General features: G+C 55.5%; 2 protein-coding genes across 2 annotated transcripts in view; one reads left to right on the plus strand and one right to left on the minus strand.

Annotated features, from left to right (window-relative positions):
• The first annotated feature begins 121 nt into the window (after positions 1–121).
• RCC2 (regulator of chromosome condensation 2) lies at positions 122–23,470 on the plus strand. The gene is made up of 12 exons (XM_006766773.2): positions 122–218; positions 4,429–4,575; positions 8,123–8,266; positions 10,790–10,921; positions 11,289–11,377; positions 12,971–13,085; positions 15,004–15,170; positions 16,963–17,143; positions 17,385–17,490; positions 18,305–18,377; positions 20,447–20,524; positions 21,185–23,470. Exons 1-12 carry the CDS (start codon positions 122–124, stop codon positions 21,287–21,289), a joined length of 1,434 nt encoding a protein of 477 aa, XP_006766836.1. The 3' UTR covers positions 21,290–23,470.
• A 1,306-nt stretch (positions 23,471–24,776) lies between these two features.
• The window catches only part of PADI6 (peptidyl arginine deiminase, type VI), a 20,767-nt gene continuing 19,528 nt past the window's right edge, over positions 24,777–26,015 (minus strand). Inside the window, exon 16 of the mRNA XM_006766664.1 lies at positions 24,777–25,010. Within this exon, the coding sequence (XP_006766727.1) occupies positions 24,777–25,010 (234 nt within the window). The remainder of the gene's footprint in view (positions 25,011–26,015) is intronic.

The following is a 26,015-nucleotide window of genomic DNA, read 5'->3' on the forward strand; positions in this document are numbered from 1 at the left end:
ATAGGATCCTAACATCAAAACAAATAGCCTAAGAATATTGCCACTTCATAATAATAAGTCGTTAGGATTGAGAATAAATGCCAGTAAAAATAGGACGGCGCTGGGGCGGGTGCGAGGGCGCATGCTCCGGAGAGTCCTCCCCCTGGAGGTCGGAAGCCCCCGGGCTGAGAGGTACTTGGGCTTTGTTCCCCGCTTGGGGTCCGGAGGCGGGGCGCTAGGTGAGAGCTCCGTGCCGCGCTCCGCCCCTCCGCTCTGCAGGAAGCATCTCCGTGTTCTGAGTGGGCTTGGATTTGCCCGGTAGAGTGGGCCTTCGCATCGCATCATCGAGACCGTCTCAACTTAGGTGCCCCCAAAACCCTGCAGAGCCAGAGCTCCGAGCCTGGTGCTGCGATCCTGGGAACCTGTGAGATGCATGTTTAGGAGCGGGTCCGAGCTCCCCAGGCTCCCAGGCAATCCCGGGAGAGGAAGAACTTCCACGGAGGTCCTTGACGCTGACCTCTGGAGAGGGCCTGTGCTCTCCCCAAAGGGTTAACAGCGCCCGATTGCTTTCCTCCCAAGGAGCGCGGCCCATGTTGAAATGGTTAAAAATAATCCGCTTTATAGACGAGAAAACTGGGGCAGCGAGTGTCAGGGCCCAGCCCAGAATCCCATGCAGCTGGGTTTCCACACGGGCCCAGGTGTTTTCTGACGTCATCCTCACGCCCCTGCACATTGTTCCTGTGAAAATGCTTGGTAATTGCCCTCCCTGTGCTGGTGGGGGGGAGCCCAGGTCCCTCAAATGGCTTATCTGGGGTGGGGACGGTGCCGGGAAATGGCCACAGTCTTAAGAAGCTGAACGTATGAGCTGTTTCCCTCTGGCCAGTCGAATCCTCTGTGTGAGGCCCCCGACATTTGCCCTCGGTCTCTGGGTGGTAGGGGAGAGCTGAAGGGAGAGCAGGTGGGCGCTGCCTCTGCTCTCCTCTCTCCTGTGAGTCGACAGTCAACCTATCAGAGCAGTGAGTTTTGTTGTGAGGAGGTAAGATTCTTACCCAACGCTGGGACTCACCCCAGGAGCTAGCCAGGGAGAGAGAGTGGGGGGGGGGGGGGGCCCCGGCTGTCCATTGCTGTTGAAGGTGGTGGTACACTTACGTCTCCTATCTTTTGAGATCCCGAGAGAGACATCCTATGTGCATATCCATGTGTGTACATCCCTTCCCCTATCTTCTTAAAAAGCAAAGGGTCTCTTAAGCAGTTTCCCTTGCACTGGTCAGCACACCATCCTAGGCTCAGGAGACAGGGTTCAACAAATGCCTTTTTATGCCTCCTGGAAAGTGCATACCCCAAGTTTTTTTTAAGTTTTTATTAGCATCCAGGAGGCCCGTGCTGCCCCATTGCCCTGCCCCAGGTCGGGGTTGGCACTGCCCAATCCTGCATGGACCTCCTGCCCAGTATCCCCGGCCCCAGGTCCCTGGACTGCAAAGGAAAAAAACGCAAGGTCTCTGCCTGTTAAGCAGTCCCAGGCCCGCAGGTCCCCAGCTCGTCTCAGAAAGAGGCTTTCACTGAGAATTCTGCCAGCCTCGCCACCGTTCAGGGCCACTTGAAGGCGGTTTGTGTGAGAGCAGCCTCCAGGAGTTTGTCTGAAATTGTGCTGCCCTCAGTTAACGCAAAGCTGCAGACTTTGGGCTTGTGAAAGAGGAACCCCAGATACTTGTGTGGTTGAGGGGAGCTGCCTTACGTGAAGGGTGTGCATTTTTATAAAATGTCCTTATTTCAGTTTCAGGAAATGGTCTCCAAGGTCCTTGGGTTTATATGTCGCTATGTCAGACATGAGCATGTTGTGATGGTCTGGGGTTGATGCAGCCTGAATTCCCCATGAACTTCATGATCCTGTAGATAAAGCAAGCTGCCTGGGCTCAACCTAGAAAACATAGTTTTTACAGTGTTGGGTCGCTGAGGTTTTGTGGACCCTGAGACAAATCTCCCCTCTGAAAGGGCCAAATAAATACAACTGGAAGCCGAGCTTCAAGTCTGAGTGGAAAGCCCGTTCGGGAATTGGTTGTTGCTGGCATTTCTCTATACGGTCTCCCTCCACCGGGACAGAGCAGCAGCCTCCTGAATGGATAGATGTTAAAGGTTGACTCTCGGTCTCATAAACATGCTCCTTGCACTTGGGCAATAATTCAAAACTTGCTTTGGACCAGAAACCCCATTTTGTTGATTGAAGAAGCTCAGTGCTTTTTCCCACCGGGGCCGTTTATCTCTGCCCAGCTCACGTGACCGGTTGTCAGGAGGCAGCAAGGTGAAGGGAAATTCATTCATCCAGTTGAGAGTCTTCTCTCACCTTTAAGCACATGCAATGTCGCAGACACCGAGTTCGTCCATCAGTGAAGGTGGCTTCTATGGGAGGGTCTCCCAGCCCTGACAGCCACCCCTTGGAGGGTCTCTGGACGGAGCCCCCAGGCATTCGGGGCCTCTCCCAGCTGGGTCATGCATTCTCTGACAAAGTGGGACATGGGCTGTGATTTAAGGGGTGATAGGAATGCTCCTTATTTTAATTTTTTATTTCAAAGAAGATAGAGGGGAGAGTTAAATTATAGAGAAATAAAGGTAACAGCAGACAGTTATATAGGTAATAAATAGCACTGAAAAAGACAACTCCCTCCATCTGATTATGAGGAATTAAGGCCCATGACAAAAACCCAACGCCCACACCACAGGAGATTCCATTTACCAAGGTGTTTTAGAAACACCACCTTGTGTCAGAAAGGTTGGGTTTTTGTGTAAATGCTTAGCTGGCTTGATGGGACCAGTGTCCACAGCCTCTTGACCACGGATGGCATCTCCAGGTCACAGAGGAGACCCTGCTCCTGCCCGGGGCGCTGGCAGCACGTTCAGGCTGTGATGGAGCTGCTGGCCTGCACATGGCACCCAGGACCTCTGCCCGCCAGGGGAAGGGAGGGAGGGGGGCGGAGGGACCTGCCAGCCTGAGCTTCCCTCATTCCACAGCCCCATTCCCACCAGCCATTCTCTGGCCTGGCAGCTCATCCCATGGTGCCTTAGTTCCTTCCGGTGTCTGCCGCCCTCCACATGCACCTGAGGAATACTGGAGAGCAAGTCAGTGACATGGCAGAGGCCCAGGGCTGCTCCTTCCACAGGGAGCCTGACAGAACCCACTGGCTGCCATTCATCTGCGCAGACCTGTAGAATGTTCCAGCCAGGCCCGCCAGTTAAACAAAGAAGGGGAGAGATAACCAGGGGAAACTAGGCTTCCATTCAAGTAATTCGAGTCTGGGTTCTGCAGGGATGGACTACCCTCCGATTAAGGCCGTTCTCTAAATTATTTAAGGGCAGCCAAGCCGGTCTCCATCCCTGGCTGGCTGTTCGCCTCGCATGCTCACTGCCAGAGGGGTCCTGTAGGTGGACCAGCTTCCAGCCAGGGAAACTTGGCCAAGCGGGCGAGCGTGATGGGACCTGCGCTGTGGGGTCACATAGAGGTCTTAAGAGACGGGGTCATTGATGAAGACATGTTCGTCTTTACAAATGACGCACCATATTGCCAAAACGTCCCACCGGGGCAGTCACCGCATAGAGGTTAGAATGACTGGGTCCAGAGTGGGTTAGCCCTTTAAGTTCCCAAGAACAATTCCATGGACAGAGGTTTCCTTCTGTCCCTGGAGGGTGGTGGGGGATGGGGTGCAAGGTCACTGCTTCCCTTGCCTGGTGGGATGGAGTGGATAGTTCTGAAGTGAATCTTTGACAACAGTCTATTTTACAAAGTGTATTTGGGCATTTCAGAAGTAGAGCAAAGTGCTGGAAGTATAATGAGTGCCACCCAGAATTGGGCAGTGGCTTCAAAGGTGGCACATCCTCCTAATGACTGTTGTGAGGATGAGGACTGGCTCACAGCCTTCCCGCCTACGCCCCGCCCTGGGTGGTCCCTTGTTCCACTCCACTGATCCCCGGCTAATGGGCCAGCAGTGAGGATGAGGCGGGCTAGAGCCACCAGAGTGGGACCCGCCAGCCCCACCAGGTGGAGAAGCTGAGCGCTGCGCTGTGATGCCTTCCCCATGGAGATGCTCCTGGCACAGTGGGCAGCACGGAGGAAGGATGGGGAATTACTGGCCAAATTACCGTGCAGAGATGACGCGGGCTCCCCGGCTGAAGGCCATGTGCGGAACTCATCCTTGTGAGAAAATGTAGACTTTGCCCCAGGACAGCTGCCTCAGATTCCCTCGGGACACGGGCCTCTTGCAGAGTGGAGGGGAGGGATGTCCTTTGTTTTGCAAAATATATTTTAAAGAGAAATCAAAGGATAAAAATGGGCCCGTGCATAACTGGGGTAGCGTTGGGATTAGCATACTGAAGTGGGACCACGTGCGGCCTCGATTGCGGGGCGAAAGTGTTGATATTATATTAGTTTTGTTTCCTGCTGTTTTGGGATGAACTAAGAAAGCTGGAAGCAGCCTCGCAAGCTAATTCTTTTTTCCTCTGTGTCTCTGCAGAAACTTGAAGGGTCTAAGTGCAAAGGGCAGCTTTTGATTTTTGGGGCAACCAACTGGGACTTGATTGGTCGGAAAGAAGTGCCTAAGCAACAAGGTATGACAAACAGTTCTAAAAATATAAGAAGCTACTATTACGTGCTTCCTATGTACTAGGTGTTCCATGGGATTTGGTGACCACCCGCCAGGTAGGTATTCTCTTCATTTACAAGATTGCTCAGAGAGGCCAAGTAACTTTCCTGAGGCCACACAGCCATTCTAGGGATGGAGCTGGATTTGAACCTTCAGCTCAACAGAAAATGTAAATAGTAGCCTCAATAAACATGGACACCTTTCCCCCGTCTTCCTTTTCCTGTCAGTTATTTTTATTAAAACGAAAGCCGGCCCTGTGGGATGTCCGGCTGTCCTAGACATCTGTCACATGTCAAGCCGTTAGATATTTCACAAGCGTCTACACCGCTTTGCAAGCTGCCAGATGTGGAGTCCCAGTCCGGAGCAGGGAGACAGAAGTCAGAGAAGGAACTTCAGTCCCCAGATGCTCTTAGAAAATCGGTGTCTTTCCTCAGGAGAGCGCTGGCCCGTCGGGGAGAGGGAGGCTGGCACCGGGCCACGGTTTATGGCTTCTTGATTTCTTTTGGAGAGATTCCCAAAGGCCTTTCCAGCATTGCCCACTGAGCAAATATTTGCACCCTGACACTCCCTGCTGCCTCGGGCGTGGAGATTGTCTTATTTCATGAAAACACAGGGCTCTCCGGGCTCGGGGTGGGTCCCGCTGAATTAGAAGTGGGTCCCAGCCATTTCCTCCTGCTGTGGGAAGTGCCCACACTTAAGGCCCATGTCCCCCCGCTGTTGGTGTCACCAGGCAGCCCCTCCTGGTGTGTGATGACCTAAGCCTGCCAGCCTTGGGCATGGGTGGCATCTTTACTCAAAGCTGCTCCTCTCGTGGTGGCTCACTCGCAGTGATAACACTCAGGCCCACGGAGGGGAAGTAAACCGGTGGGAAGCAGGCAGCAGAGCCTGGGGTTGTCTCCTGCGGGTGTGGGAGGGGCTCAGAAGGCAGGGAAGCCGCCTTGTGGATTAGAAACGGCTCCCACGCTCCCACGCTCTAGATCAGCGGCTCTCAACCTGTGGGTCGCGACCCCTTTGGCAATCGAACGACCCTTTCACAGGGGTCGCCTAAGATCATCGGAAAACACATACATAATTACATATTGTTTTTGTGATTAATCACTATGCTTTCATTATGTTCAATTTGTAACAATGAAAGTACATCCTGCATATCAGATATCTACATGACGATTCATAACAGTAGCAACATGACAGTTATGAAGTAGCAACGAAAATAATGTTATGGTTGGGGGTCACCACAACATGAGGAACTGTATTAAAGGGTCGTGGCATTAGGAAGGTTGAGAACCACTGCTCTAGATGAAGGAATTTGGCCCTCGGGCTCATTTAAGAGCCTTTTGTCTTCTCTCATTCTCAATTTTGCTTTCTTGGTTTTTCTCCCTCTGAATGAAGTTTTATACTATTTTAAAAAACATTTAAAAGTATTCTTGAATATCTCTCAGCCCTCCCTGGCCTTGCCAGTCGATAGAAAGAGAAGGGAGACAGGATGCCAAACGTGAAGGGAAGGGGACGCCCCTCACCCCAATATATCCCGTGTCTGGCCATCCTTGAAGCCGGCCTTCCCTCAGCGAGGACACGAGAGCCCTTGGACACTCAGAGCCCAAGGATCTTGTGAAATTAGTGATTCACGCTCCCTCTCTGCTTAGGGCCAGGCCACGGCAGCTCATGCCCGCCAGCCTGGCCAAGGGGCCAGGACTGCTGCCGGCCATTTCAGGGTAGCCTGGGTCACTGCCGGCCAGGGTTCCTCTGCCCAGCTAGTCAGCTATGGCACTTCACCTCCACGGTGCCCCAGCCATGTTCTTCATAGAGATGACACAGGTCACCTTAGCATTGGTGTTGGTGCCGTGCTACCATTGGTTCTGCCTTCTTGATAAATAGGCCTTGGGGTTTTGGTTTTATTTTTATTTTTATTGATTTCAGAGAGGAAGGGAAAGGGAGAGAGAGATAGAAACATCAATGATGAGAATCATCGATTGGCTGCCTCCTGCACGCCCCCCACTGAGAATCAAACTCTGACCTCCTGGTTTGACGCTCAGTCACCGAGCCACACTAGCCTGGCGACCTTGGGTTTCTCTTAACCAGTTAACTGCCACGATATTTTGAATTTAATTTAAAAAGGTCCGCCATTTGCGTCTGTACGCTTATGGCGTACAAATGCTTGAAGAGTTTTACTCTAACCTCTGAAGGCCGTCCTTTGGGGCTAGCTAGTCCTTTCCCCGGGAAGTTGCTGGTTTTTTTCCCACCTTTTAGTAGTCGAGGCGTGACTTCAGGTGAAGCTCATGGCTGTCACTGTGTGACACGGTGACCTGTCCTGCATCTAGACTGCCCTCCAGTGCCTGACTGGCCCCTTGTCCGGAGATGAGAGGACACGGCGGCGCCCTCTGCTGGTGGGGCGCATGCAGGATGGGGCCTGACACTCTTCCCCGGAGCCAGGAAGTTGATGGGGAAATGAGCCTTTCAGTCGGTTCCCATGGCCGGATCAGCCTGACGGTGGATCTGACAGGGGCTGGCATTCGTCATAGTCACCAGAGGCCTAGAGACGCGGTCACGTTTCTGGCCTCGAGAGTCCCAAACTGAAAATATTCAGCAAACAATAGTGCCCCCTCCACTCACAGGGCGCGGTGGGCTCTGGAGGCGGCAGCTATTTCTTCTTCCTCCCACACGCCCGCTGACGCTGCTGGGTGCTTACCGTGTGCCGGACGCTGGAGAGGCCGGTGGCCGGTACAGAGTGGGAGGTGCCCAAGTTCAGTGGGCACGTGCTGTGACAGAATGCCCAGGCGCTGGTGTGCAGGGAGTGACAGGTCAAGGGGGTGTGACAGGGAGGGCTTCCCAGAGGAGGGGGTGCTCAGCCAGAGGTTTGAAGAACCAGCAGGGGGCAGCAAGGGGTTCCCTGGGGAAGTGAGTACCTGAGCAAACGCCAAGGGTCATGACCAACACAAGGGGACCCCTGAGAAAGGAGCCAGCTAATGGGGGGAGGTTGGTTGGTGGGCAGAGGTGTTAGCGGGGGGCCCTGCAAAGGGCCCAATAGGCTTGCAGGGAGGGCAGGTGGTTCCGTGGAGCAGGGCGACGCCCAGAGTCATGCAGAAAGCGCCTCCTGGCTGCTGACAGCTGATGGGAAGGTGAAGAGCGCTCTGGCAGTAAGGAGGGTGAGGGAGACCCCAGGTCCACTGCCAGCTTTCCTGGGTTACCCGCCTCCGCCCCCCGCCCCGCCCCAGTGGGGCTGCAGGAAGGTGAGCACCCAGCTTTTGGCCACTGGCCTGGTGAGCATGCTCAGTAGTTGTTTCCATGGGTCACGGCCACAGATGGAGGTGGAACGTCAGGGTCCATGTGGCCACCGACTGGGCCCGCACCAGCTCGGGGGTCGTTTGCTGGAGGCACTGAGGTCTCAGGTGGCACCCGGAGGACCCCTGCAGCTGTACCATGAGGGAGTGGTCCCGGGTGGCTAGTGACCTTTTGGGGGTGCTCTTCACCGGCGCGTCACTGCAGGAGTCAGGTTTGCATTCTTCTCTTTGCAGCTGCCTACCGCAATCTGGGTCAGAACTTGTGGGGGCCCCACAGATATGGGTGCCTGTCGGGGGTCCGGGTGCGGACGGTGGTTTCGGGGTCGTGCGCTGCCCACAGCCTCCTCATCACCACAGAAGGGAAGCTGTGGAGCTGGGGTAAGTATTCGGGCTCAGTGCTGGGTGACTCATGCCGCCGCTCCCCCGCGGCCGGCTTCCTCCTGCACCGCCTCTGAGACACAGCTCCTGGCTTCAGCCCCGTTTCCCCTTCCTGGTTCCCGACTTGTCTACACCCTGCGATGTATCACCTCCCTCCACTTCTCTGCTTTTTAAAAAATCTTTACACAGCCCCCTAATTCTTCAAATCCTCCTTTTGAGGCAGCCTTTTCCTGAACATTCTCATTGACTCTGGGACTTTCTGGTACCAAAGTGCCTAGAACTGTTTCTATTTCGGGCCTGCAGTTCCCCCAGCACACGGTCCCCCCTCTTGCTTTGCAGCGGTGACGTAAGACCTCTGTTCTCGCACTTTAAATGCCACCAGCTTTCCTAGCGGCCACATGGTGACATCAGCCCTGCGTCTTCTCTGCCCTGTTCCTCTTCCAGGGGTCACGCAGGCCTGCAGGTGGGGCGGCTCATTGCACATCGCGGCCATGTCTTACTGTGTCTCCCAGGCAGTTTCCCTTCTCCAAGTTGATTGGCTTCCCCTGCTGCTGGGTTTCCTTGCTTGGGGGCAGGGGTGGGAGGTAGGGGGTGGGCCGGCGGAGTTCCCCATCCTTGCCTCGATGCTCTGCCCCATTTCAGTGCCCCCTGCACGGGGCTGCATGCATTGCGGCCACCTCCCCTCCCGGCCATGATCCAGGTGTTGTCAGGCTCAGCTCGCCCCCACGCCCCTCTGGTAGCTGGGACTCTGCCTCTGCCCCTGCCCGGGAACTGCTGCGGCCCTGCCCTTTGCTTCTGGCCCTTCGGCCAGCTTTTAGTCCATGTGACGACATCTTTATTTGGGTCTGTTTAACATCTGCTCTCCCTGCACTCTGCTAATTTTGTCATTCAGTGGGAAAAAAGCTCACAAGTGTGTCTGGCCCAGATTTATACTTTCCGTCTCTTGACGCCATGCTGACATTGCCTTGATTTTCGCTTTCCCCGGCTGGCGCAGAGGTGTGTCCCGCCCCCTCGTGTTCCAGCCCTGAGCACAGCAGCCTGTCAGCCCCACTGTGCAGTCTCACTCCCGACCTCCACCGATCTCACTGACGTGGTGCTTCTAAAAACGTCCCCTCTGCTGGCCCCGTGGGCAGGGGTCGAGCCTGTGGACTGGTCGAGCCTGTGGACTGTCCACCTGACCTGGTCCTGGGGCGCAGACGTGTCCCATGAGGAGTCGTGACGGGCCAGTGGGGGTGTCACGAGCCCACTGCTGGGCTCTCTAAGGTGCGGGGCCTGCTCCCCCCCCCCCACCTGCAAGCATCAGATCTGTGTGCACGTCACCCACGAGGGGTCTGCCCCTGCCAGCCCCTCAGGCCGCAAACCCACCGGCACCTGTTCAGTGTAAAGTGCCTTTCACAGTGAACTTGGGCGGCCCCGTTAGGAGCTGGTGTCTGCCTCTCCTGCCCTCCTCCCCCGCGCTACACGCTGTAGCTGAAACCAGGCTCGTGTGCAGACGGGTTTCCTCCGGTCACTCCTTCTCCAGCCCTCTCCAGGGTGGGTGCTCGTCTGGTGGCCCTGCTCTCACTTCCCAGACCCAAAGGTCAAGTTCATTGTTCCGAGGGGTGTGAACCACCTTCCCGAAGTGCCCTGACCTTTTGGTCCTGTAAAACCTCCCCAGACCTCCCAAATTGTTGTAGCAAGTGTGGTCTTCTCCACTCCAGGGACCTGCTATGGGCCCGTTGGGTTGTTTTGCTTTGCAGCGCTTGTAGCCTGTGTTGAAAATGGGGATGTTTAGGGGTGTCCAGGCTCCTGTGGCCCACACAACTCGCCACGTCTGCTTTGGAACTGAAGGGCTCTGCCAGAGGCCGGGGCATGGCGGGGACTAGGGCCCGGGCCGCCCCCTGGCCTCCCTCCGCCTGACCCCACAGCCGGTGCAGCTCCGGAGGCAGGGCTTGTGCTCAGAGCGGGCCTGGCCTTTGTCCATGGCTGGGGTTCCCACGGCTGGGCATCCCGTGAAGGGTGGCCCTGGGCCGTGGGTTGGCACTGTTCAGGGAGCTTCGTTTATAGGGCAGATAGAAGGAAGAGAAGCGGCAGGCAGAACCAGATGGGCCACAGTAGCTGCCCAGAGCACTGAGGTAATTAAACTCCTGTGCGGCAGGTGTCGGAATGGTTGCCGACTTAAAATACATCGTGTAGCGCAGGGGACGAGGGAATTGTCTGGCGGGGACCGTGAGAAGCGAGTTTCCATGGCTCTTTCGCTGGTGTGTGACATCAGGCCACACGGAAGTGCTCAGGGCGGGCCTAGCTGCCGCCCCAGAGAGGGTCAGAGAGGGTGACGCCAGCCCTGTGGCTGCCGCGGAGACGTCCCTGGGGACCCAGTGCCGCCGGGCAGGCCTCGGAAGCCGGCCCTTGACTGGGAAGCTGGCGCTTTCTTTCACCTCCTTGGCTGTCGCCCTGGGGGTGGGGGCACGTCTGGGAGCCAGATTTGCCCCAGAAGCTGCTCCGGCTGCCCTCCTACCTCTTCATCCTGCTCTCGATCTGCAGGCCGAAACGAGAAGGGGCAGCTGGGACACGGTGACACCAAGAGAGTGGAAGCGCCCAGGCTCATCGAGGGTCTCAGCCACGAGACGATCGTGTCGGCGGCCTGCGGGCGGAACCACACCCTGGCCTTGACCGGTAAGAGGGGTTGGTTCCTTGGTGCTGTGGCCAGAGGCCAAGCGGTCCTCTTTGGGCAGTGGGGTAGCATTGCCATGGCGACCTTGGTCACCAGCAGAAAGACGCCCCGGAGAGCCTGGTGGGTGCTTCCCCCGTGGGGAGGGCGTGGAGAGCCTCACCCACAGGCCGGGCGGCTGCCAGGAGGCGAGGCTGTGAAATGGCTTTGCTCTGAGCCATCCGCTCCACCACCTTTTGGAATAAGTACCATCTCGCTTGCGTTCTTCCTGGCAAAGGGGCTGCTTTTGTCATCTGGGAGCCTTTGATTCCAAACCCAGTTCCGAACCCGCAGCATTATTTTCCCTCCTGTGGTGTCATTCTTTCCTTCCAGAGACGGGCTCCGTGTTCGCATTTGGAGAGAACAAGATGGGGCAGCTGGGCCTGGGCAACCAGACGGACGCGGTCCCGAGCCCCGCACAGGTACACGCGTCCTCGCCCTCGTGTGCTGACTGTCTAGGGTGGGAGTGTGGATTTGTCTTGATTCCTGGGACAGAGTCGTCTTTAAAACAGGTGTAATGTATGTCCACAGTTAAAAATGCCCTGACAGCTGTTCTTTCGGAATGAAGTAATTTCTTAGAGACCTCATTTTAAGCTTGTTTTATCCCAAAGAAAGGAAGAAATCTTACGTGTGTGATGTGTTTATCTGCCAGTAGTCACCGGCCAGATGCTTAGAACACAAACAGGAGTTAGTGGAGGGGTGGGGTTTATACCTAAAAACTGAACTTGCTGCAAGGCAGCAGGATGCTGATAGGTGTCTGGTGAGTGGGTTAAGGATGGACCCAGATCTCCTGGTCTTAGCCCAGCCGTGGGCAAACTACGGCCCATGGGCCGGATCCGGCCTGTTTGAAATGAATAAAACTAAAAGACCGTACCCTTTTATGTAATGATGTTTACTTTGAATTTATATTAGTTCACACAAACACTCCATTCATGCTTTTGTTCCGGCCCTCCGGTCCAGTTTAAGAACCCACTGTGGCCCTCCAGTCAAAAAGTTTGCCCACCCCTGTCTTAGCCTGTGGTTTGAAGGTTTTTGAAGGGATCCCATTTTGTCAGCCATGTGCCCTGCAGCAGGCGTGAGGGTTTCTAGAGAAGCAGGGAGGGTGGGCAGAGCCCCGATTCCCACCCCATCCTGGCTCCATCGCTGATCCCTTGGTGCTGTGACTGCCTCTACCCCTCGTTGGGGCTCTCCCAGGCCCAGGAGGGCGCCGGAAACAGCAAGTTTCCTAAGTACTTTCCTAGATTTGTTTCCAAACCCCACGCTCAGCCACTCGGGCCTTCACTGTCTTCTCACTTCTAATTTTGAGCCAGTGTTTCCTGTTCACACCTTCAGTTAAGTCCATTGGCCGGGTGTCTCTGGAGAGTAGAGGAGAACGTCCGATAGTTCCTTTTACTGATTGGCAGTAACACTTGTAAAAGCTTTTCTTTGAAAAGTTGGGGCTGAACTGTTCAGTGTCCCTGTGAGAGCTGAGGGTTCATGTTGGGGAGTTCCCGCGTTCTTTCGCCCCCATGCCCATGCTGGTCAGTGGAATTCCCGCTCACTGGCACAGCATGTGGGAGCCACCGTGCTGGTTGTTTTGAGGGTTAAAGACCTGGCACACAATTGACCTGTCTTTGAACCTGACTCTGGTGGAAGGTAGGGGTCACGAGTATTTCTTTACGTATACACTGAGTGGCCAGATTATTATGACCGGCCTGATTATTATGACCACCCCATCAGTACTTCATTGACACTTCCAAAAATAGTGATTATTGAAAACTTCCTAACCAAATACTCTCAAGGTTTTATTATTATTATTATTATTTGCATAACTAATTCACTTCAGTGTACTGATGGGGTGGCCATAATAATCTGGCCACTCAGTGTATATATGCTAAGCTTTTGCCTTCAGAATTATTGAGCCCATTAAATCTCTTTTGTAGCCTAGTAACTGTTTCATCACCAACCAGAGATAGAGACTTTTTAATCAATCTTTTAAAAAAAATGTCTGAAGGTCTGCTGTCTTTTCTTTGCAGATAATGTACAACGGCCAGCCAATTACCAAAATGGCCTGTGGGGCCGAATTCAGTATGATAATGGATTGCAAGGGAAACCTCTATTCCTTCGGGTGCCCTGAGTACGGTCAGCTGGGTATGGAAGTGTTATTTTTTTGAAAGCTCTGTGATCTAACGGTATATTTAGAGCTGAAGTCGGCAGGGCTGCACACCTGCTAGAAATGTGCGTAATTGATCGCAGATAATAGCCTTGGTCCACTAAGTGGGTCTCATGTCTAGTGCGTGGAGTTTGCGTGACTCACAGGGGTGCTGAGTGACTTGCCTTAAAGAAAAAGCCAGGGCTCTGGTCTGACAAAAGATTCCTTTTTCTGATTTGGGAGTTCATTTATACACAGAAGGATTTCAAAGTGGAAAAGGGGATCAAACCATCTTCGTTCAGTTTCATATTTTTAAAGATTTGCTCTTATTGGAAATGAGGGCATTACCAAGATGAAGTTGTTCTGGAAACCCTGGCCTGGACGGTCATTTCCAGTACATACCTGGGGAACCACATGCTACAAAAAAGCCACAGGAAAAGTGACTGCATCCCTTCCCGTTCTCATCCCTAAACAGAATGTACTCTCCAAAAACATACCTATCTAACGTTCATTCAGTAGAAAAGAAAAACTCGGGAGGCAGCTCTCAGCAGTTCCAATAAGCGGACAAGGCTCTGCATCGTGATGTTACAAGGTCTCCATTTTCTTTTCCCATCTGACACCAAAGTGTTTTTCCCTTCCTGGCGCCTTCCCACCACCCCAGCCCCTTCGAGTGGGAGGTGAGGCGTGGGCGCCCTCTGCTGGCGCCTTGCTGCATGCCACGCCAGATCCTCGCCCCCGGATCTGGGTTGCTGGGCTCCACGTCGTGAAAAGCAGGCAGATGGGAGGCTGTATAAATAGAAGGAGGAGCTTCTCACTGGCCTTACACTTCAGGGAACAGTGACTTTGTGAAACTAAATATAACTCAAGTCAGAAAGGAATAAGAAAGAACAGCCCCTTAAGCACTTTCAGGGCTGGTTGCCGGGGAGTTGCCAGAGACGGCTGGAGGAGCCGTTTCCATAGCCACAGGCCCTCCGGCTGTCCCCAGTCCCGAGCCAAACACCAGAAGTGGGTTTCTGTCTGCTTCCGGAGCGAGTGCGGCTCCCCTGCCGCCCATGGCTGCCCCAGCCTGCAGACACGCGGCCTGTCAGCGATTGGATTTCCCTTCAGGGAGAATCAAGTGCTGATGGTGATAAAAATGGCTAACACTCAGTGGCTGTTGCCAGTCACCTTTTAAGCACGTCATATGGAATCTCAGCTGCATAGTTTATACTCATTTAAAGATACTGAGAAATTGCCTTGATTTGTAGCTATAGAGTCAGTTATTCTTTACTTGCCAGCTTGCCAACCTGTTTCCAATCTCATTGTCCAAATCCAGAGAGATCTCTTCTGGAATTGGGGCATAGTGTGACCTTGGAGAGGCGTACCGCCAGCACACACTCCCCTTCTCAACACATTTACTGGGTCAGGCAAGGCAAAGGCGAGAACGTGTCCGCTTACTGTTTTACCAACCATAGTGATACATTTAGGTTATAATATTGCATGAAAACGCAAGTCTGGGGCTGTGTGTTGAACTTTTCTGTCCATCCTTGGCCTTGTCCAGGGGTTCCTTGAGGCCCCCAAGTGGGGTACAGCCCATTCCTTTGGGCCTGTACATTCCAACTTTGTCCCTTGCAGCCCACAGTATGAAGTACATTCAACATTGCAACCGAATCTGAATGTAGAAATACAACTACACAGAATAATGTCCTTATTGGTATTTATTCATTAAAAAAAATAATTCAGTAACTGGTTTCAACCCACAAAATTGATTTCATGCCACTAACCAGCGGTGCCTCAGATTGGAGATTGCTGCCTTAGTTGGCAAAGGTGTCCTGCTGGACCCCAGCCGGCCAGGTGGGGGCAGGCGCTCGGCCCGCTGCTGTGGGGACTGGGCCCTGTGCCGCGGCTGCTGCTGACCACCGGCTCTGCTCGCTGCAGGACACAACTCGGACGGGAAGTTCATCGCCCGTGCACAGCGGATAGAGTACGACTGCGAGCTGGTGCCCCGGCGAGTGGCCATCTTCATTGAGAAGACGAAAGACGGGCAGATCCTGCCAGTCCCCAACGTGGTTGTACGAGATGTGGCGTGTGGCGCCAACCACACGGTGAGTCCTAAGTGCCCCCTCCGTGGAGAGGGTGCGAGTGCCCAGGGCCCCAGCACCTGGCTATGCAGCTTCCTTCCTGCTTCTGTAGACGGGGCTGAGCAGACATTTGGGGTTGGGATCATTCTGTTTTCCTGCTTTGCTTCTGTCTAACAGAACTCCACGGGCGTCTTTCCAGGTGGATAGATGGCATCCTGTTAGAGATGTTGAATAGCTTTGTTTTTTAAAATATATTTTTGATTTCAGAGAGAGAGGGAGAGATAGAAACATCAATGATGAGAGAGAATTAGTGATCGGTTGCTTCCTGCCACCCCACGCTGGGGATCGAGCCCACAACTCAGGCATGTGCCCTGACCGGGAATTGAACCTCTGAACCACGCCGGTTGGGCTGTTGAGTAGTTTTCATACAGCTTTTAGTTACCCGTGTGGTTTCCTTACGGCAGTGGTTCTCAACCTTCTGGCCCTTTAAATATACTTCCTCATGTCGTGACCCAACCATAAATTATTTTTGTTGCTACTTCATAACTGGAATTTTGCTACTGTTATGAATTGTAATCTGATATGCAGGATGGTCTTAGGAGACCCCTGTGAAAGGGTCTCCAAAGGGGTCGCGACCCACAGGTTGAGAACCACTGCCTTAAGGTCACTGTAGATAAACGGCAATCCACTTTGTAAATACCTCCTCGTCTTCGTTGCCTCCTTGCAGCCATTTTGCTGTGAATGCCTGTGAGTTGCACATGTTTTTTTTTCTCTGTTGAAAGAGTGAGGGGTTGCCCTAGCTGGTTTAGCTCAGTGGATAGAGCGTCGGCCTGGGGACTGAAGGGTCCCAGGTTTGATTCCCAGGCAGGGCACATGCCCGGTTGTGGGCTCGATCCCCAGTAGGTGGCGTGCAGGAGGCAGCCAATCAATGATTCTCATCATTGGTTTCTCTCTCTCCCTCTTCCTTCCTCTCTGAAATCAATAAAAATATATTAAAAAAGAAAAGAAAGAGCAAGGGGGGTGGGGAGTCCAGAGACTCAGCTGGTCTCCTGGTGGCTGACTGGCGGGGTGGCCTCGGGCTCAGCTCCTCACCTGGAGTCTGCCCTGTCGGTGCTCGGGGACTTGGACCAGGAGACTGCAGTCGCTTGAGGTCTGAAAGCAGTCTAGTCGGGGGTGTAAAGCCAGGTCTTGTTTAGGCCTCTTGTCAGATTGTTCTACTGGGTCGTACTTCATACGATCCAGACTTTAAACATCACAGACACTATGAAGAAAAGATGTGGGTCACCTGTGCGCACGGGTGTGGCGTCGGGCCTCCCGGTTCCCTCTGAGTCCGTACTGTCAGGAAGTGGATGCGGCGGCCTGCTCTGGATCCGAGCCCTCTTCTCACGAGGGAAGGGAAAGAACTTCCCACCAGCTTGGCTCAGTGGCTGAACATCAACCTATGAACCAGGAGGTCATGGTTCGATTCCCAGTCAGGGCACATGCCCGGGTTGTGGGCTCCATCCCCAGTAGGGGATGTGCAGGATCAATGGTTCTCTTACATCATTGATATTTCTCTCTCTCCCTCTTTCTTCCTCTATGAAATTAATAAAAATACATTTTTAAAAAGCCAACCAAACAAAAATAATAACGGAAAATAGTGTCCCCAGTGGAGCAGCCAGCTGAGCGCTTGTATTGCTGCTCCTGCCGCCTCCCCAGCCCTGGGAGGCAGGTGACGGTCAGAGTCCGTCTGTTCAGTGTTGCGCCGTCAGCCACTGCACCGGTTTCTCCGGGACAGAGACGAGGCCTGTCCCTACCCTGTGGTCTCTCCCCGCAGCTCGTCCTCGACTCCCAGAAGCGCGTCTTCTCCTGGGGCTTCGGCGGCTACGGCCGGCTGGGCCACGCGGAGCAGAAGGACGAGATGGTGCCCCGCCTGGTGAAGCTGTTCGACTTCCCCGGGCGCGGGGCGTCCCAGATCTATGCCGGCTACACCTGCTCCTTCGCCGTCAGCGAAGTGGGTGAGTGTTGCCCGTCTGGGCCTGGGCAGGAAGGCACCGAGCACTCGTGGGCTCCCCCCCTGGCAGAGCTCTGCGGGAACCAAGCTGGGCCTGTTTCAAGGCCGGGCATCTTGGTCTCATCGGCTTCTTCCCGGCGTTCTTCCTCACAACACTCCTTTGTCCCGGTGCCAAGCACCCTGTGCCTTTGTCCTTGATGTTGCTGATGGTAAGAATTCACAGAGGGTCGTCTTTGCCTCTCCAGGTGGCCTGTTTTTCTGGGGGGCCACCAACACATCGCGGGAATCGACCATGTATCCGAAGACCGTGCAGGACCTCTGTGGCTGGAGGATCCGGAGCCTGGCTTGTGGGTACGTGGCCGCGTCAGGTTGAGCAGGACTGTCCCCCTCCTGGGGGTGTTGCACCCCGGAGGTGCCTCTTCCCTGGAGGGTCTGCTGTCCGTCAGGGCATCGATGGGGGTTAGGGGGGCGGGGGCTGTGAAGGGGACTCGTCAGGGCGGCCGGTCCGAGAAGGGGACTCGTTTCGCAGTCGTTGTGGAGGTTTTTGTACTTTGGAGGCTTGATGTGCGCTGCTCATGTTACAGATTCAAAATTGTATTTAGTTGGAAATGGTGGGGATTCAGTTGCTCTGACACACTGGCTGGAAAAAATGTAGGCCCGTGATTTTCACCTTCTTTGGAGGAGCCTGTTGAGCCGTCCTGCAGTTCTGGTGGGGGTTTGTTAATCAGCGGCCAGGTTGTGGAGGGAGCAGGGCGGGCGGGGGGTGTGTCATCTGTTGGAACCTTTAGCTCCGCCCAGTGACTGTGGGTCCAGCCGTTGCGAACGAGCTCCCACTTCATCCTGATTTGGCCTCCTTTTCCCAGTGTGTTCACTTAGAAGTGACTACCACCCCCACCCCCGGGGGCCTGGACCCCAGGGCAGTGGTGAGGCGGAAGAGGGGTTCCTGTATGAGACTCCGCAGTGGGTTTCTCCGCCATGGCCCACGCTCACTGGCTTGCCCTGCCTGTGCCCAGTTGCTAGGAAGTGAGTGCTTGGTGGAGTTTCAGGGGGGCACGCTGATTTCAAAGCGAGAGGTGGCACCCGTCCTGAGCAGGACGCACTGCGGGGGCTGGGCCGGGCACAGCTCGCTGCCGGCCGCAGGGGTGACCGCCTCTGCCTGTTGCAGGAAGAGCAGCATCATCGTGGCTGCGGACGAGAGCACCATCAGCTGGGGCCCGTCGCCGACCTTCGGGGAACTGGTAAGCTGGCCCCTCCGGCGGGAGGCTCGCCCAGTCCGGGCCGCGGACACTGATCCGTAAAGCACGTGGAGCAGAGACATGTCTTCCTTGCGCATTAAGGCCTGTAACAGTCTCTGATCTTTGAGGACATCAGTCTTCAAAGACGGTTCTGTGCCATCAGGTACAGCCGAACCGGGACAGCACAGATGTTTTCAGTCGCCTGCAGGTCAGGTGACCGCACAGCTCAAACCTGTGTCCCAGGGTCACCCCCACAGCTGGGGATCTGTGTGTGCAGGGGGCCGACTGTGGTTACATGTGGATTTTCAACTTTGGGGTGATTAGTCCCGAACCCCCTGCTCCCGAGCTGTCCGAGGGTCGGCCATACTCGTGAAAGCCCTTTCTGTCCACATCAGCTGGCCCGTCATGGACGGGGAAGAGCCAGCCCTCATTTCCGGTGTTTCGTACACCTTGGTGTGGTCCGAGGGTGACGGGAAAGGCGATGGCTGCTCTTCCCTCCAGGAGGGTCAGGTCAGGAGGATCACACAGCATCCTTTTCAAGGGGGTGAGCGAGCATCCACTCTCCTCTTCCCTGGGCGCCCGGAACCCTTTCCCTCCACACGCAGCCCTGCTGGTCCGCAGAGCAGGGCGCCTTCCGGCCGCCTCGTAGGTCACCTGGGGGCATTCTGCCCTGTGATTTCTAAAAGGTGTAAGTCTGTGCTCCCGCTTATATCAGTTGCTTGAGTGATTAGACCGATGGCTCACTTTCTCCCACATCTTGGCCTTCCCCAGCCTAACGCTCTGACTCTCAGGTTCTGATGCACGTTGAGGCCCTAACTTCCCATGTCCTCCTCAAGAACAGCTTGGCTGTGGCTTGTCCTCACGGTCGCCTGTTGTGCTTGTGGTTTGATCTGCAGCGTGGCTCTTGTATTTCCTGCCGGGAACCCTGTCTACCTCTCTTCCCTGCTGTCTCCTCCTGTCGCGGGCGGGAGCCGGTGGGTGAGGGAGCCGAGGGGTGAGGGAGCCGAGGGGTGAGGGAGACGGGGAAGAAGGGCTTGATCTCTGCGCCACTTCCAGGACTGCTGAGCTATGTGCCTCCTCCTGGGCCTGTGCACCCACGTTCAGTGGGCGGCTTCTGAGGGCCCCCATGTGGAACCTTGAACTGAGAACCTGGCCCGTTTTGATGGCCTATTCTTAGAGAGGGGGCCTCAGAAATAGACTCTGAATTTCAATTTAAAACTAGAGGGGAGCCCAGCCAGCCTGGCTCAGTGAATGAGCATCGACCTGTGAACCAGGAGGTTACAGTTCGATTCCGGTCAGGGCACAGGCCCAGGTTGCAGGCTCGATCCCCATCCCCAGTAGGGTATATAGGGGGCAGCCAATCAATGAATGATTCTCTCTCATTGATGTTTCTATCCCGCTCCCTTTCCCTTCCTCTCTGAAATCAATAAAAATACATGAAAAAGAAAAAAAAAACAACTAGAGGGGAATGAGGGGCTTTGGGCAGCCTCTCAGGGGGAGGCGCTGGCACTCGAGGAGCCACCCGCTGGAGGGAGGCCCTTCCTCACCCGCCTGCCTGTTCCTGTTAGAGCTGAGCTGCCGGTCTGCAGCATTGAGACCATCATCCCGAGCTTCTGCACATGGCACTCCCCTCCCCGCCCAGCCCAGCAGGCTGTGACCAGTCCCTTTGGTCCCTGGTAGGGACCGTGGTGTCATTCCTATTAATACCGGTTATTTGGTCTCAGCCCGCAGGGTGGGCAGGGAGGCAGCCGGCATTCCCTGTGACCTCGTAGCCCTGAGGGCTGCAGTGCCATTTCTCCCGGTGTTGTCTCACCAGTGAGCACCCCGAAAGGCAGCTGTTGTCACACACACCTCCGGAGGCTACAATTTAGGGTCCGTCTTCTTCAAGAACCAGTCCGTGTGGGCGGCAGCTTTTGTGGATACATTCTGCTACCTCGGCCTGGTCCCGGCTGAGCAGTGGGGTTCGGTCACAGCTCGCCAGCTCTGGCGCTGGTTGGTGGGCTGCCTCCGTTCCCATGTCGGGCCCCGCCACAGTGACGCGGTTCTGAGCGTCTCCTCTGCTTCCTCGCCAGGGCTACGGGGACCACAAGCCCAAGTCTTCCACCGCCGCGCAGGAGGTGAAGACCCTGGACGGCGTTTTCACGGAGCAGGTGAGCGCGTGCCACTGCCTGTGCAAGCAGGAGGCGCTGGCAGCGGAGGGGTGTGCCCGCTCGCGCCTTCCTGTTCCCCTTTGTGGTCTCTGCATGTGCTTGTGTGGCATTCTCTGAGCGTGACAGCCACCAGCAGGCACTCAGGGGCACCACGGCCAGGCTCCAGGGCGACATTCACCTCCCTCCAGCCACCAAGCGGGTTTGCTCCAGGGCGAGGCCATCTCACAGCTGCCTGTGGCTGCCCCCGAGACCGCACCCCCTTGGGATGGGGCTGGTGGTGGGGTGAGGCCCCTTCTCTCTGTTAGGTCTACCAGCTGCCGGCTCTGTGTGCCAAGACGGATGGTGGGTGCACTTCACACAGACAGATTGTGGTCCAGAAAGTGTGATCCGGGTGTCCCCGCCAGCCCCGGCTCAGTGGGTCTCCCTCTCTCTCCTCCTCGGGCAGCCTGGTTGGTGACAGGCTACACTGAGACTAGTGGCCCTGAGTATAGGATTTGAAAGCACTTTTAGGCCATTTTCCTTCATATTGACCCATTATCCCACCCTTACCCTTCCACCTGGCTAGTGTCCTGCTGTCTGTGTGTCTGTCTGCTCCAGACTCAGTGACACGCCTGAGTGCCAAAGTGCCCTGGCACACCCAACACTGATTTGTCCCCCCAGGTTGCCATGGGCTACTCACACTCCCTGGTGATAGCAAGAGACGAGAGTGAGACTGAGAAAGAGAAGATCAAGAAGCTGCCAGAGTATAACCCGCGCACCCTCTGACTGCCCCGGGGCCTCCGCTCCCCCTCTCGCGGCAGCTGTCATTTCCATGTGCACTGGGACGGACGTCAGACGAGGAATTTAAAGGAGAAGTTGACCGGAGGTGCATTTTTGTTAGACTCCCTGAGGTTCCGTTTAGAAGTGATTCAACATCAACTACCTTTTCTGTATGCTTTCCAAAGTGTTTTTTTTTCTCCATGTTTGATTAAAATATTTGCTCATAGTTGACTTACCATTCCTACAAGAGGCAGAAACTTTGAGCAACCCAGATTTTTTTTTTTAAAGTTTTTCTCTTCCCCACCCCCTCAGATATACTCACAACTCTCTCCTTTCCATTGTAAGTAGCATTGTGATCGGAGCGGGTGCCACCGGGGGGAGGATCGCCATTTGCTCAGAAAACAATGTCCCTCACGGGCAGCATTGTTGGCAGAGGGTCCCCGGTGGTCCATCTCCATCCGAAACCAGACCCACGTGCTTAGGAAGCATCTGGGTCACTTCCTTCCGCTTTGAGGGTGGCTCTGGCCGCCTGGGCTCCGTCCTCCCGCGGCTGTTTGTAAGCCCCGCCTCTTGGCTGCAACAATAGAATCTGCCGTTTCCCCCCTGGTGGGGGCTCTGGGGTATGTGTTTAGCCATTTATATCTACTTTATCTGTACATGAAGTCCTAGTGACAAATCAGGTGACCATGGAACCATGCGGCTCCGGGGGGCCCGCCGTGGGGACGTCGTATCTGGTTCAAGAACCAGCTTTCAGGTTCCTCTGAGGGGCCAGGGCCGCCTCGCAGCACTCGCCATTAGAGATTGATCTGCCAGCTGAAAAAAGTGCATTCTGAGTCCTTGCAAAGGACCTGCCCTGTGTACCAGCCTCTAGCGCCTTTGTGCTTGTTTTCATCACACCCCCGCCCCTGCCCCCGCCGCTGGATCCCGCTGCAACAGCCCGGGCTGTGTCTGAGACTCGGGTTCCAGTTCTGCTAACCCAGCTCTAGTCACGTTGGCTTGGCTGTGGTACCAAATAGATGGGATGGTGCAGAAGTCCCGTCCCCGCGTGTCAGCGCAGAAGCTGAGACTGCCAGCTGCCTCCCGCCAGGCACCCTGTGCCCAGCTCGTCCCACGGTGGCTGCTCTGTGTGAGCTATGAGGTGCCTTTCCCGGAACCCTCCTCTCACTGGGACCCAAGAGAGGCGACAGCGCTGCCTGGGGCTCTTGGCTTCGAGAGGGTCTGGACTGGTTTGGGTGCTTTAAAATAGGTTTTTTAGTTCAGTGGTGCTTCTGGGGGAGACGGGGATAGAACTTCAGCGTGAGACTCGGGTGGATGGGAAAGTTAAATATTGATCTTTGATTTTGTTTTGCTATTGTTACCACTTGTCATTGTCTTGATGTTAAAATGCCAAAAATGATCCGGTTGTTGCTTTTCCCCTGCTTGTCCTCCGCTCCTCGCCGTGGCGTCTGCCCTCACGGGGCCTGTGTCTGTTCCGGCCAGTCCCAGGCCGGGCGTGAGGAGCCGGCCTGTGGCCAAGACTCAGTCTCACTTCCTGCTCATCTCCGCCGTCCTGGGTCCAGCCAGTCCCGGGAGAAGCTTCTGCTAAACTAACCTGATTTGTCCAAATCACCCCGAAACCATCTCTAACTCAAGCTTCCTCATGTGGAGCCCTTTTCCCTGACAAGTCTCTCTCGGAGTGGGGTTCGGTGCCCGTGTTCCTCAGACCCGCACAGCTCCCCTGGGGCCCGCAGGCACTGAGTGCGGCAGCGGAGCCTGGGTCCGGCTGCGGGAGCCGCTCTTGGCCACACTGGGCTTCCACGGTCCAGCGGGCTGCACGGAGGCACCGCCAGCCGGTCCTAGAGCCTCGCAGGGACTGCCTTCCGCATAGAGACGGCTCCTCTCCCCCAGTCACTCCTCTCCCCGAGTTTAAGGTGAACTTCCTACCGGGAAACCCTGTAGAACAGGAGGGGTGGCCCCACGCTCCAGGGGAGGGACGTGGCTCGGCGAGTGCTTGGCGCTGACCCTGGGGCGCGTGCCATGTCTTCCAGCGCAGGAAGGAGAACTGGGAAGAGGCTGAGAGGGAAGGGGAGCCTGAGGAGGGGGTGATTTGGTCGAAGGTGCCTGGTTTAGTGCTGTAATTGTCTTATTTTTTTTATATATATTTCTTGGAGTAAACATTTTAAATAAACGACATCATTGTTTACTCTGTTTTGGCTTTGGCGCTTATTTTTCAGTGGAACAAAACGCGATCACCTGTTTTTCCTGCACATACCTCCTGCCCGCTGCCCAGCGGAGGCTCCCACCAGGGGCAAGCCCAGGGCAGCGGCCCCTTTTCGCTTCTGGGCTTAGACCACAGGGGGGTTGGGAGGTGTGGGGCTCCCCACTCTGTTTCTTGGGGAGGGGGCAGGGTCAGCACCTCACTTGCCCAGACTCGGGAGGTTCTGTAGGTACCGTATTGGAGCTGTGAGGATGACGGGCACGGGAAGTACCAGGACATGGGTATGTTTTGTGTGCCCAAACGCCTAGTCACTTCTCACCCTTCCCACCAACGCTTCAAAAGGGAGCCGGGTCACAAATGTGGCCCTTCGCCCAGCAGCCCACCAGGAGGCCAGGTGTGTGCAGAGGCCCTGGGCAGTTTCTATTCTGCTCAGGCTGCTGCTCCAGGCCTACGCGGCTGAGCGACCCACGCCATCCACCAGACCCCTGCAACCACCACATCTCAACGCTGCTCACCCGTTCATGGAACCCTCGATACTGGCTGTTCTACATCATCAGACTCGCCCTTTCCAGGAGCCGTTCCCCTGTTCCAAGTGCCTAGACTGCTTGCAGCTTCCGATCACGGGGAGGGGCAGGGTGAGGACAGCCATGCTTATAGGTTCTCAGAACCATTTGCTTTAATAGCATCCTTGTGCCATTAACACAGAGGGCAGATGGGAATAGGCGGCTCCGTGTCCCAGGCCTGCCCTTGCTGTACCTTGTCCCTCAGGCTACACCTGCGGACCCAAGGAGACCAGAGCCACTTGTGGCGAAGCTGCTGCTCCTGAGGCAGGTATTGCCCTCCATGGCTGGGCCTCCCCCGGCTCTGCAGGAGCCCTCCCTCCTCTAGCCTGGACCAGCCCATCAGGCTTCCAGACCTGGCTGGCCTCATGCTTTCACTAGAGCATTCAAACCATCAGATTTCCTACCACTTCCCACTACAGACAGGGTGGGGCTCCGTCAAGTGGGGCAGCCTCACCCAGATGTCCCAGCTGCTCCACTCCATCCTGAGCCGTTACCCTTCCCCCAAACAAGGCAGCTACTGCCAGGATGCTCTCAGAACTAGAACTTTAATGGGCAGCTAGTAACCACTTCTCAGCTGAAAAGTTTCCTTCTCTACCCAAAGCATTTGCCGCCCCACTGGATTCTGAGGGATGGGGAACAGGATAAGAAGGGGGTTTCTCAACTCTCCAGGCTCCCCCTTCTCTCCCCCCACCCCCAAAGAGGGGCAGGCAGGGCTGGCAGCACCAGGCCAGGTCTAAGGCATCATCTTCCACCATTTATAGGCAAAGGGCACGCGGCGGACGTTGACGCAGGCGCAGAAGTCTCCGATCTCGGTCATGTAGCAGTCAAAGTCGTTGATGAAGGTGCATTTGAAGCCCAGAGGCTCCAGCAACTGGCAGACCCTCTTTTCCAGGCAGCAGGTGCCCTTGATCTGGGGCCCAAAAGGCTTGGGGATGCCCAGGTGCTTGCCCATCACAATCATCTGCAGCTGTCAGACAGGATGGGCAAGGCCTGGGTGGGCTGGCGCCACGGAAGAAAGCGCCACTGGGTTCAATGCAAGGGAACGCCCGGCTGCCGCGGGCTGACTGGACCAGCAATAGCAGGCGCATACCCGGCCCTTCTCCAGGCCTGCCTTCATGCAGACATCGCCCGTCAATGGCAGGTCCAGCTCAGTTCTGCCCGAGCCTCCCACGGCCCCGCCCAAAACCCTGCCTGGCCAAAGTCTGGCTCTGCCAGCTTCCCTGGTTCCCGTCCCTGATCTGTTATTCTGGCCTTCAGTCCTGTCTGCGTCAGTCTTGCCTCCCTCGACTGGAATGTCCATTGGTTACATCTCAACGCTAGCATCTTTCCCCTTAGAGCAGTGGTCGGCAAACTCATTAGTCAACAGAGCCACATATCAACAGTACAACGATTGAAATTTCTTTTGAGAGCCAAATTTTTTAAACTGAAACTATATAGGTAGGTACATTGTTATGAACTTAACTAGGGTACTCCTAAGGCTTAGGAAGAGCCACACTCAAGGGGCCAAAGAGCCGCATGTGGCTCGCGAGCCGTAGTTTGCCGACCACGGCCTTACAGCAACTCCCATGGCCCGCACCTACTCCCGAGGTCTAGAACGGCTCCTGTGTCATGCCCAGAGGGCCACATGGGTCTTGTCAAATTAACAGGTCCCTGTGTGTCCCTGTCTCAGAGGAGAGGCCTGCAAGTGTTGAAGGAATTAATCAGCCCACACGTCTGAGAAAGCATGTGCAGTGTCCACATGGCGGGTTGCCGTTGTATGAGAAAGGCCAGGTCTAGGCCAGAGGTGCCCTAGGCTTGGCCCAGCAGGGGCTCATGTACACACACACCCCCAACTTCAACTCCTCGTCTCCATAGGAGCAGTGCTCCCTGGAGTGGACACTTCCCGTTCCAGATGCTGCCCTGATCACAGGCTATGTTGGCAGGAAGAACCTGTCTTGGGAGCTGGCCATGGCCACCTCCACCGCCCCCCGCC

Source organism: Myotis davidii, unplaced genomic scaffold (assembly GCF_000327345.1).
Source record: "Myotis davidii unplaced genomic scaffold, ASM32734v1 scaffold299, whole genome shotgun sequence".
NCBI lineage: Eukaryota > Metazoa > Chordata > Mammalia > Chiroptera > Vespertilionidae > Myotis > Myotis davidii.